Source organism: Larus michahellis, chromosome 2 (genome assembly GCF_964199755.1).
Source record: "Larus michahellis chromosome 2, bLarMic1.1, whole genome shotgun sequence".
NCBI classification, from domain to species: domain Eukaryota; kingdom Metazoa; phylum Chordata; class Aves; order Charadriiformes; family Laridae; genus Larus; species Larus michahellis.
The window spans coordinates 26,874,726-26,888,075 of NC_133897.1; the positions used below are offsets into that span (position 1 = coordinate 26,874,726).

At 39.3% G+C, this 13,350-nt stretch overlaps 1 protein-coding gene across 1 annotated transcript; it reads right to left on the reverse strand.

The window, feature by feature from the left end:
- Positions 1 to 694: 694 nt before the first annotated feature.
- On the reverse strand, positions 695 to 11,551 carry LOC141738765 (sterile alpha motif domain-containing protein 9-like). The gene is made up of 3 exons (XM_074574680.1): positions 11,361 to 11,551; positions 11,087 to 11,187; positions 695 to 8,075 (listed from the first exon to the last, which is right to left on the reverse strand). Exon 3 carries the CDS (start codon positions 8,070 to 8,072, stop codon positions 3,288 to 3,290), a length of 4,785 nt encoding a protein of 1,594 aa, XP_074430781.1. The 5' UTR covers positions 8,073 to 8,075; positions 11,087 to 11,187; positions 11,361 to 11,551; the 3' UTR covers positions 695 to 3,287.
- Positions 11,552 to 13,350: the final 1,799 nt, after the last annotated feature.

Below are 13,350 nucleotides of genomic sequence, written 5' to 3' on the forward strand. Positions count from 1 at the left end.
GCTCCATCAGCACACTGGAGGGAGCTGCTGAGATTACATCGCAATGGTTTGTGAAAGTCAAATAAGCTTCCTGGGCCTCCCTGCCTCTCCTCCTTCCTGCAGACTTGTCTTTGGCTCCTGTACAACCAGGTTGTATCAAGTTGTCTCCTCCAGGTTTCCAGACTCAGCACCGAGAGCAGAGTGCTTTGACTTGGCCCAACACAACCCAATCTGCTGTTAAAACCTAAGCTTTCCTACGCCCATATATGAATGGCAGTCTTTTTCAGGCATTGCAACTTGATAAAATTAGGCTTGTGCAGACAAATGTCTGCATCTCACATCTATCTTTTTTCTTCTATCAGAGTAAACTCTTTTTTAAACACCACTCCAAAGAATTCCTGAGCGTGCTGGAAAAAGCTGGTAGAGTTGTTTAACATAGGCAATACGGCATATCTTTTTCTTGACCTCACACTTGGAAGCTACTGAGCCCTTTGGCTTTAATTAACACAAAATACGTTTGAGCCAGATATTTGGCATGGGAGAGTTTAGATTTCAAAATACAAAGATTAACAAAGTTGTGAGGCATGAAAAAAATGGTCTTTCAAAGTAATGGAAAATAGGAAATACTTGCAAAAAGCAATTCTGTCAGCCTTTGTGTGTGATATGTATCATCAAATACAGTTCCACACTGTGCAATTAAGGGTGTTATCAAATATCCATATTTATTTATGACCTACTGCTTATAAAAATACTATTTTATAACAAACAGCCTGATATATACAAATAAGAAAATCTGTATTTCTGTAAACTCACACAGGCATGTAGTGCAGTGTCCAGCATGTAATACACTGTGCCAGATCCCAAGGGTTATTGATAAATGTACACACGTTGTGGGCAAAACACTCTCAACTTGGGGAGTTTCACTTAATTTATCGACAATTAACATAAACGTTTAATTACTGATTGGGGTATTGAGGAAGCAAGAAAACAAACAATGAAGAAAAAATCAGGAAAATGCCTTTCTTGCCCTTTCAACTTCAGTCCAACCCCTCTCCTTCCCCATTCCTAGTCACAAGGCCTTTCATTTTCACCTCTGCTCAGTCCTTCCCAATCCCCCTGCCAAGACAACGGGCCTGCAGTGGAGGAGGTTGGTCTCACTGTGTAGTGGCTGATTTTTGCCACTCCTTGCTCCTGGTTCTTTTCTTCTGCTTCTCCATTCCACCTTCCTTCTGGTTTCCTCTGCCCAGGTGTGGATTGTCCATGGGCTGCAGTCCCTCAGGGTTGTCCCTGCCCTGGCGCAGGTCACCTATGGGCTGCAGTCCCTCAAGGGTGTCCCAGCCCTGATGTGGGTCGCTCCTTTCCAGAAGAGTGTGACCAGCCATGCCCCAACAATGTCCCTTTCCACATGTCTCCAACAGCGTCTCCTTCACCATTTCTCCTGCCCACCACAGCTGCTGCTCTTTATTAAACTTGTCTGATCGCCATCAGCTTCCCTGAACGGCAGAGGTTTGGTGGGTGATGGAGTGCTCACGCCAGCTGTGACTGGCCCAAGGTGGTTCATGGCCTCCTGCCACGGGGCACCCCCTGCCACCACACCCTGCCGGCTGTGCCCAATGCACCACCCTCTACAGCACAGCTGATTCTGGGCACATAAACAGACTTGCAGCTCTTAGGAGATGTGATGGACTGAGATGAAGACCGAAGTCTTCAGTTGCCATGAAACGTGGCAAATTATTTGCTGTAAATCTTTATTTGGAAGGGTAAATGCTTTAGTCATCGATAAATTGTATGGCAGTATCCTGAAGACTAACTAGAACAAATAATGAATTATTATGAAAATTGATCCTATAGCACGCGTACTGAAATAAAAGTATGCTGTTAGAAATAAAGTGGATATAGGTTAAAATGAAGTGTGCATTCTTGCCAAGAGAAATATATTTTGTCTAGAATTAAAAAGCAGTCTAGATTATATAATAAACCTTCTTATCCTTATTTACAACTAAGAGAAGAGCTGCATTACAGCAGAATGGTCCACTGCTTTATTCTTTTTCTTCATGTCAATTTTTTTTTACTAATCTGTTGAGATGTCACTTATTTTTGCCTGCTTCCTTGCCTGACACAAAGAGCAAAGAGGACTTGTGGGGTGATGAAAGAGCTGCCCTGCAGACCTCTTTCAGGCAGTTAATTGCATTGAACTCCTCTGGTTTTCATGAATCATGAGCATAGTGCAAAGTGCAACACTTTGCACCCCCAGACAGTAATAATTTCTTGTTTCTGATACTTTGCACAAATATCTTTTCCTTTTTTGGAATGCAAATTGTGTTTAAACATAGCAGGCAGCATACACATGAGGAAGGCAGTGCAATCAATGACCACTTTAAGCATTTAAATTGCCAGGTTTTGGAAGGCTCAAAATGGATAAGTCTATCACTGGAAGGAACTAATGGGATTTACAAGGAAAGGAATGACCAAAGTGGATCAATTTTATATAAAACATAAGCAGACCCCATCACAAAAGAATAAAATCTATTTAATATGGACATCAAATACCAACTGATTTTACAGTACAGCAGAAAGCAGTGGTATCTTTAATAATCACATAATTATTGCCTGAGAAAGGCAAAAGACCAGTGCTTCTGTCCTCCCATGAGATGTACAGCTTGGCTATTAATATAAGCCCATATACAAATGCATTACATTATTCAAGCATGTGCAATAACAACTGAGAAAAAAAACGCTGCTTTGCAACTTAATGGTCTTTTACATTACCCTTGTGCCAAGATGACGGCAGATACAATGGAGCATCAGGAAATGTTACACGATATGTGTTTTCTAATGTACATTTCTTGTTCTTACATTACTTATAAAAGGATGAAAATAGTGGTGAGATCCTTCATTACAAGCAACGACAAAAAAGCTAGCAAGATAGTAGGGTTCTTAAAAGTGATGGTATTTAAAGACAACATTTTCAAAATACTCTTTTTTAGAATCCTCCTCTTTTTTTTTTTTTTTTAATTATTTCTTATGTTGTTATCAACCACAGAACTTAGAGTAGTTAGTGACCAGTGTACAGGACTAACTGCACCAACATTTCAGTTTGACTGACTGTCCAAACAGCAGTTATGACAGTAGGGAGACAATTCTGCATGAGACTGAAAGACTAACATAGTGAAGAAGGAAATATAACAAACCAGCCTGAGGTTGTCATTTGCAATTGTTGACCAAAAAAAACCCCAACCCAAAACCCAGTTAAAGGATAATTTTGCCTGAAAAAGCCTTGTAGATGAGAAATGGTGATACCTATTGTTTTATGACAGCCTTTGTGTGTTGTATGCCAGAAGACCAGCAATGGAAAACCCAAGGTAAAAAGACACTCTTTCTATGTTTGGACCATTTTTCAATAGATATGAGGGAACAGGCTGCACTGGTATCCTAAATGTTTCATTGCTGCCATAGTCTATGTAGATAACCTTACCCTCAGCTCTTCCGTCCAAACGAAGCAAAAGATCTTGAACAGCCTGTTCCTTCCAGATATTTCCACTCTGCCAGAGGGAATTCAGTTCCTGTTGTGAACGTGAACTAAAAAGCTGATCTATTTTTCCTTTGTGAACAAATCTGTTCAGGCCTTTCTGATCTTTCGCCAGATAGAAAAGAGCCAGAGGGTGCCTGTAATGACGCAGGGTTCCATAGCGCCCTTTGAAAGACTCATTTAAGCGTCTAATAAAGGTTTCCATTTTCCCGGAATCTTCATCTAGTTCTTTTCTATCTTGGGGCCAGAACAACAAGGAGGCTAGGAAGAAAGACTCTACACACTGTGAAATTGGTCCCACTTCCTGTAGAATGCTTAGAAGCAGATTTCTCAGCACCTTGTAAGGATGTAAACTAGTGGGGTTAGGTTTAATGCAGTTCAGAACAATATTTGCCAAAATCAAATTCTGTTTGTCTTTCAGAGTTGCTTGTGCATTCTCCTCACACAGAAATGCATATGCTTCTACTATGTCTTCTATTTCTCTGATGCTATTTGGGTGATTCCTGTGGAGGTATGCCAAAATGCCAGAAAATGAGTCTGCTTTGGAAGCCTCCACAGTGTCCCTGTATGCTTCTACATACTGGGACATGTTACACTTTGAGACCTGTTTATGTTTCAGTTGCTCAAATCTGAAATCACAAAATATTTCTGTGTATTTGGTAAAGTGTTCTTGAACCTTATCATACAATTTTGCTTCTACAATTTCTTTTTCATGGGTCTGTGCTTTGAAAAACACAAAGTAGTCTTCAAAAAAGTCAAATGCCTTTTTCAGCCGTGATCGCAAACTACATAAAAAGCTGGAATGATGTTTAAGAACCTTGAGCATTCCACTCTGTGTGCTAGGGTTATCTACATTCACACCACCATTTCCTGATACATACTTTTTCAGACTTCTTCTACACCATGAGTCTTTTTTGCCAGAAAAAAGAACATGCCAAAGGACATCAATAATGTAAAGGGCAGTTTCTATCTCTCCCCAATAACCAGCAGTATTGTACGTTTGAAACTTTCTTTTACGGTTTTTATGCTGCAAGTATTGTTCATTGTCTGCCTTTTCAGCTTGCTGCTGACATTCTATGAAAGCCTGTGAAGCATGCTCAGCAAGCTCTAGCAAGTATTTCAGTTCCTCAGCTGTCAGGACTGCACTCTTTGCTTTGGAGTCTACATAGTATCTTAGCTTACTTTTAAAGACTTGACCTAGTGTATTGGATATGTATGAATTTTGTGGTGCTCTTTGTTTGGCTTCTTTGGCCCAGTATAATGCAGAGTCAAAATCCCTTACTTTAATGTAGAAGTATCTTGCTAAGGCTTGGCAGATGAAACCATTTTGCTCAAATCTAGCGGAGGCTTGTTTTAACACATATTCCACATTATCACGCTTCTCTTCCCTATGAATGGCTTCAATTAAGGGGGAAAATAAAGTGTCTGACTCATCGCCATGTTCCTTGCGCTGTCTAGTAATGAGCAGGGCTTGTATATCACAAATAAGTTTGTCATGCTTTACCAAAGTCTTATAAAATAAATCTTCTTTCAATAACCCCAATGTAATTTCACTTTTAGGCAAGTCATAGGTTAGTTTCAATTCTGTTAGGCAGTGAGATGCTATCATTGGGTGAATGATACGAAGACCTTTGTATCTCGTGTATTCACGCACCTGATCACATATTAGAATATTGGAACAAATACCCATCTTTTCTATCAATTTGTCTTTACTGCAGCCAATCTCTTGAGAATTCATTCCTAAGAATTCTTCACATAGTGTTACTGAAACTGTAGATGCTCTTACATATGAGTTTAGCAGTGTTAGATAGCAAAAAAGTTGTACTGGTTTGGAGGCAGTATTCAACCTATGCAAGGTGTTTTTTACGACGTTTTCTATGTACTGTGGATCAAAGTTTTTCTTCATAATCATAAATGAATAGAAATTGTCAAAATTTGTATGCACCTTTTCAATATATTTCAGTTTCTGATCAAAGGCCCTTTGCTCTTTTTCAGAAAGTGTATGTTTTAAAGAAGTACTGTTCAATAAATTGATTGTTGAACTTTCATCAGGATTCTGAGATCTCATACAGTTTAGAATGATCACTAAAGGAGTTACATACCGAATGCATTTTTTTGTTATAGCCATTTGAATTTCTTTCTGCAGAACATCGACATTTTCTTGCTCTTCAAAATCATCCACAAGAAGTAACACTGGTAAATAGCCTGTGTCGTTGTTTGCTCCATAGGTCAGTAAAGTTGTCAGCTGTGTTCCGAAATCACTGGTTTTGTTTTTCAGAACAGCACATCTGAATCGCTTCCGGAGATCCCAAAGGATATGCATAGCTAAAGTTGTCCCACCACAGCCTGGGTGGTGGTAAAGGTTGATAATTTTTACAGGTGATTCATCAGCACTCTCAGATGAAGACACAATTAGGTGTTCAAGCTTTTCATAACTGTCCCTTCTGATAAAATCTGAAGTATACTTTTCAGAAGAAAAATAGAAATTCCACCATGATATTTTACCACCTCGATAAAAAACTTCTTCACGCTCTTTCAGGAATTTTTTAAATTTGTCTGCATCCTTCTCTATTCCTGTGCCTTTGCATTCATTTTCACAAAGTATTTCCAATGCTGCCATGGAGTCTTCTTCCTTCTTTAGAAGAACAGTAGAGTGACCAACGGAGGGCAGAAGTCTTTCAGAAGACTGTGTCTCTGATTTTAATGTCATGATGGTACCATTTACACTTGGCAGGGTTAAATTAGATACACATCTGTTTGAAAGTTCTTCCTCACTAATGCCTCTAGCATGCAGAAGATCTTTCCATCGCTGGTATGTACCTGCACCAATGCAAATGCAGATCAGGTATTCTAGTCCCTTTAATTCTTGGTAAAACGTTATAAAAGTCTCAGTAAGAGGATCCGCTGAATCTTCCACTGTGGAAAGCAAAAGAAACACTATCAAAAACTTTCCATTCTGCTTTACATCTTTGTGTGAAAGAAATGAAATCATTTTTCTGACACCCGCAGCTCTGTCCCGTTGCCATGCAGTGGGATCTAATGGTAGTTTGCTATTGCCTTCGAAGTCTGATCCACCATTGCAGAAAATCCAGTTGGTCTCCTGATGCAGTTTCAGCTTTGCAGCGTGTTCAGAAACAGAACCCTTCATGTTTTCATAATAATCTGGGAAGTAAAGTTTGGCATTTTGATTTTTTTTGTAAGTCTTGAACACACCATTCATTTCTGATTCAAAATCAAAGTCAAGCACAGCAAACCATTTTATTTCCTGTAAAAAGTCTAAGTGCGAAGTTTGACTTGAGTGGCACTTGTTTGTTACCAAAATGTAGTAGTCATAATAAGAGCTATCTAATGAGTCCCTGTTACCTGTAAGCAGACTAATTAGCTTCAGTCCTTCTTTTTTTGACTTCTTTTGCTTTAAGTTATAGTCTTCCTCTGCTCGTTTACGAAAATCTGCTAAAGATGCCAAGTTACCTTTAAAAGTTTCAAATTCTTTTGTATTTTGAATATTTTTGGAACTGGCTCCATCCCGGATGAAGACAGCTTTAGCATTTTCCCAGCTCTTAGTCTTAAAGTCATATCTGTTGGTACAGAAATATTTTGTACCACAGATGTAGTGTTGGGGGACCACATCTATTTCAATGACGAACATATGAGATGGAGTTCCATTTTGTAATAGTACTTCCACAAATCTAGGCTCTCTAATGCATTGTTTTGCAATGCTGATGTATTGCTTCTGAAAGTACTTTCTGATACACTTATTTAAATGGTCAACGTATGCTTCTTTCTTGGTAACTTTTATTCCTTCGATTTTCCCATGTGGATTGTCACATACTCCAAAATGAATAGTGCCATTTGTGCGGGAGTTCATGCAGGCTGCAGCAAATCTAAAGACTTCATTGCTAAATTTCATCATGATATCCTCTTCTACTGCCTTCTCTGTGTTGGTAAGTAATTTGAATTCATGCGTTGGATCAATGAAATTGAGCGGCCCTGTTTCAGGGACATTAAGAATATTATATTGTATGTATCGAGTACCATCACTGAAATTATCAAAAGGATATGGCATACACATATTTCCAGTTGGGTGCTGGCTGCTTGACAGTGGCTTCTCTGATACATTCTCTTTGTCAGCTGACTTTATTGCTTTTTCATCTTCTATGGGCTCTGTCTTAGAATCCTGCAGTATACTGGAAGTAAAAGACCCAGATTTCTTCTTGCACTCTTTCTTTGCAATTTCTCCATCTTCTCCTTCTCCATCAACACTCTGTTTAGTGCCTTCTTGATCCACAGTCTGGTTTGAACCTTTAGCTAGAATGTCATGCTCTTTCAGGAAATACATTATTTGAACAGCAGGCCCAAGAGGTATGCCCATTTGCACAAAATCTGCTTTAGTCATCAGTTTCAAAATAAAACCAGTCACATCTTGGTTAAACAGTATTTCTGCATATTTCTGGTCAATCTTAACAACTTCAGTTGCCCACTGTTTGACTTCCTCTTTTGTCAACTGTTCAATATGTTGATATGAATGTGATTTCTCATTTTTTTCAGTGTTTGCCTTTTCCATTATCTGAGGAAAAAAATCACGAAATCACTAAACAAGTGATTTATAATAACACTTATTTCCTTGCTATTATCAACTGTTAGTGTCTTTGTTAGTGTAATCTGCCACATGAAATACAACACTTCAATTAGAGGTCATTGTGGGAATATGATATAAGATCATATATAAGGCATTAGCTACTTATAAGAGACAGAGTTATTACAGAATTATTTTATTTGAATACTGTTTTTAAACCACTTCTGTAGCTGACACTACACAATAATTGTGACTGATATCTATTTGTGGTCACTTGGACACCCATTTGTGGTTGTATGGGCCATCAAGTAATAAAAAAAAAATATCATAAAATCATAGAATCATAGAATATCCTGAGTTGGAGGGGACCCACAAGGATCATTGACTTCAACTCTTGACTCCACACAGGATAACCTAAAAGTTAAACCGTGTATCTAAGAGCATTGTCCAAACACCTCTTGAACACCAACAGGTCTGGGGCCACGGCCACTTCCCTGTGGAGCTTGTTCCAGTGCTCGACCACCCTCTCGGTGAAGAACTTTTTCCTAATATCCAATATAAACTTCCCCTGTGCAGCTTTAAGACATTCCCTCGTGTCCTATCACTACTCCTCTCATGAGGAATTTGTAGACAGTGATGAGGTCACTTCTCAGTCACCTCTTTTCTAAGATGAACAACCTTAGCAGCTCCTCAGAAGTCATGTCCTCTAGTCCTTTCACCAGCTTCGTTTTCCTCCTTTGGACACATTCTATTATTTATTCTAATAATTATTTTTATATAGTATATAACTTATATTTCTATTTATATTACTTACATTTATATAACGTGTAATATATTGTGGAGCCCAAAACTGCACACAATACTCAAGGTGAGGCCACACCAATGCTAAGTATAGTGGGACAATCACTTTTTTTGACCAGTTTGCTATAGTGTGCCAAATGCACCCCAGGATATGGTTGGCCCTTTTGGCCACCAGGGCACATGGTTGACTCTTATTATGCTTACCATCAGCCAAAACCCCCAGATCCCATTCTGCAGGGCTACACTCTAGCCTCTTGTCCTCTAATCTGTGCATACATCCAGGATTACACTGTCCCAGGTGCAGAATCTGGCATTTGTCCTCAATAAATTTCATATGATTGGTGACTGCCCAGCACTATAATCTGTCAAGATCTCTCTGTAAGGCCTCTCAGTCAATAGCTCCTCTTAATTTAGTATCATTGGCAGATTTGCTTAGTGTGCACTCAACTCCTGTGTGCAGGTCATTGATAAAAGCACTGAAGAGAATCGGCTTTAAAACTGAGCCCTGGAAAACACCACTGGCTGGTGACTGGCCATCAGCCAGATGTTACGCCATTTACTACAATGCTTTGAGTCCAACTCTTCAGCCAATTGTTCACCCATCATGTTGTGTACCTGTCACGAATTGCTCTCATTAACTTCACAACCTGGTGAAGAAAAAAAACAAACTGCGCACAGAAATCCAACCTTTAATCCTTTTTTTAACCCTTATGTGTGGTTAGGTACAGAATTTGCTTGAATAACACTGCAAAGAGACATTGGGGTGGAAAGATACCACTGCGATTAATTAGCTGTTGCTATTGCAAATGAAAGGAAAATCTTTTCCATATTACCTTCTCAGTACCTTTTGCTTTCACTAAGGTTTCTCAAATTAAACAAAAGCAAGTAGTTCAGCAGCATTTGTGGAGATAAGTGACAGAAAGAGGAGTATCTTACAATCTCCGTGGTAAATGGGGACTTTTTTTGCAAAAACTTTAAAGAAATATAATAATTTCCCCTAATAGCATCAAATTTCACTTTATACTCTCACTTTCTTTAGGCGAATTATATTCATTCATCTGAAATTTTTACTTTATGAAATTGCACCCAGCTACAGTTGTTGCATTAGTGGTAATGGTCTCCTCCATGCACCTTGTCTTATTTGTAGCTGAGCGTTCCTGAGACAAAATGACTTCGTAGATTTTTTCAGTGAAATTTTGTTTTCTGAACGAAGACTTGGTTATCTAAGCCACCCTAGCGACGTGCTTTCCTCAATCTATTATTTGATTTCCTAAACTGTACACTTTAATGAGAAGCAATAATAAAGATTTCTTAAAGCTAGTGCGGGAAAACAGCTGACCTACCTTTGGCCAAGCTGCCTCCTGGTTTAACTAATGAATGGGAGAGCAGAGAAAAAAGCAGGGCTGCGGGTTACGGAAGCCTGCAGTTTCATTTTCTTTTAACAGACCCTCCCTTTTGCTCACAGAAAAGGAAAAACTAGTTTCTGGTTCTTTAAAATGCCACTATGGTAAAGACATATTGCCAAGAATTGAGAGTGCATGGGGAAAGAAGCTCAGTGTTTCTGTTCCGTGGCTGAAGTAGTTATGTGTTCACCCGTAACTCTGCCCAGGGTATGTAAAAGCCGAGAAAGGAAACTGAAACTGAACGACTTCTGCTCAGAGACAGTGTTCAACCCAGCAATGTAAACACATTATTTTAATTCCCACAAAGTTTATACTTTCTAATAGAGGTACAATTCACTCCTAACATAAAAGCAAACATTTTTATGTCCTTAAAACAGTTACTCCATGCTTCAGTATTTGGAACCCCCCTAATGAGGTAAAGCTCCAGAATGGGATAGTTTCATTTCCTAGATCACTTGCAGCGCTTTCATGTTTCATGTTACTGGCTAGGCAATGATTCTGGCCAACTGAAATACTTTAAAGATGTCATATTATTTCTGCATTATTTCTGTCATATTATTTCTGCAGAATAATTTCTTTGAGGACATATTCCTTCGGATTATTTCACTGTAATCTCATAACAACCACTTTTCATGTGCAGACTTTTAACAGATTTGGAAGAGTTTATTTTAGTAGACTATAGATCGTCTTCTATATAAAATTGATGTCTCAAAAAAAAAAGAAAAGAAATGGTATCAGACTAAGCCATCATATCTCCATAAAATATTCCAGCCTAGAAGTAAATATGCATGTACTTACTGTAACTGTTCTGTTCTTCAGGTTTTTTCCTATAGTTGTTCAATACATGTATTTCCTTCAAGCAGGAATCGTGACAGCTAAAATTCAGCTGAGCTGCTCTTCTAAAGTATGGAAAAAAAACCCGAAAATTAGTTTCTAACAGAAGTCTGGGGTCAGAAATAACAGGAAGGAAAGAGCATCGATAGACATATGATCAGCTTTTCCCAGTGGCAAACACCCATCTCTAGAGGAGAGAAATGACAGTGCCTGATAGAGAATATTTATTATTCCTTACCTTTTCCTTGCATGCTTCTACTTTACCCTTCCAACACGGTGCTTAATGCTGTAGACTGGGCAAGTCAGAAGCTGAGTGTTGGGAGAGAAATAAAAGGAAACACTTGCAGGGTGTTTGGGAAGTTCTACAGCTCTTGTCCCCTTTTGCTTTCTCTTTTACCAACCAAGGCTGCTTCTGCTCTGCCTCTCCCTAACTTCCTGTTTGCAAGATCATTGTTCTCATAGGAAATTAATGCGAGAATTCGGTTCTATGACGTCTTTATTAAAACACATACATGGCACTCTCTTGAGCTGCTATCCAGAAACTTGAAAAATTTGGAAACACTGAGCAATACTTAGTTAATCAAATGCAATTAATTAGACATATGATCTTAAACCAGATCCAGAACTTTTCTGGAATAAGGGGGAAAAAAGAGAAATAATTCAAGATATGCTTTTGAGAAATGTGAATATTCTTGAATATAGGCATTTTTGAATAATCAGGCTTACTGACTTGCTCCTCATCTTGGTTGCTTGATTTCCCATGCTGCAAATATGTTAGTTTATTCCTGGTCTCCTCTGGAGCAAACAACTACTTTGATTTTTAGTGTAGTTTGGATATAGTTCTGTGGATAGTTTACTCCAGAAATGTTTTCCTTTAGGCGGTGTGCTCGTATTGCACTGTACCATCCTCCAGCGCCCAATGAACAAGGTTTACATTGTAATACCCTGCTATGGACTGCTTCTACTTTCAGTGTTTCGCAGTACCGGCACTGATCTTACAATACTGTACTCCACTGAACATTGCCATTACCCTGTTTTTTCATCTTTTGCCCTTGACTGTTTTGAATGACCATAATAAGCAGCAGGCATCTGAGGGAGATGATGATGATTATTAAAACACATTTGTTTAGAAGAGTGGCAGCAAGAGTGCTCACGCTAACAGTTGTGTGTCCAATCCCACAGATGAAGAGGTTGAAAATCCTTGTATTTGGTGTAAGGACCCACACTGGAGCAGCTCATGAAGGACTGCAGCCTTTGGGAAGGGCTCAAGCTGGGGCAGCGGAAAAATGTGAGGAGGAAGGAGCAGCAGAGAAAAAGAGCTGTGGACTGACCAAACTGTTATCAGCTGACCACAGCCCCCCATTCCCCATCACCCTTGTGCCACTTGAGGTGGTGGAAGGAGGAGATGGAAGAGTTGGGAAAGAAGGACTGAAGTTGAACGTGGGAGAATGGAGTAGGGGGGAGGGAAGTTGTTTCAGGTTTTTCCTTGTTTCTCACATCCAATTCTATTTTAATTGGCAACGAATTAAATTATTTTTTCCCAAGTCAGGTCTGTTTTGCCCCTAACGGGAACTGGTAAGTTATCTCCTTGTCTTTTTCTTGACCTAGGAGCTCTAGCATCTTATTTTCTCCCCTATCCTGCTGAGTAGGAGGAGTGAGAGTGTGGCTGGGTGGGCATCTGGCAGCCAGACAAGGTCAACCCACCATAGTCATAGAATCATAGAATCTTCATGGTTGGAAGGGACCTTTGAGATCATCGAGTCCAGCCATACCTTCAGAATGGTATCTGTTCTGAGAACAACTGGGTGAGGTCACCAGGGTACTGCAAGTTTTAGAAAGCAAACAGCAACTCCAGCCACCACAAAGCCAGCTGTGGAAAAAACAACGTCTCTTCCAGTTGTTGATGCTGATCATAATAGTATTGCTTTCTATCCTTATATGCTTCCCCATGTACTTTAGCTATGTGTATTTCATAAGTCCTGCCATGCACCTGTCTGCTATTGCACAAATTATTATTGGAAAAATTATATCACTACCTGTTGAATCCCTAATTGCTGCACTTTTCAAGAATGCATCCTCAGCAGATAGAATGCTATAGCTGTACATTCAGCACTCCCATATATTCTCATGTCAAGGCCAAGGGATACAAACTAATGTTTGATGTGATGCAGTAAAAACATCACCTTTCCAGGCTATGGTGCAGGTCTGACATTATTTTAAGCACTGTG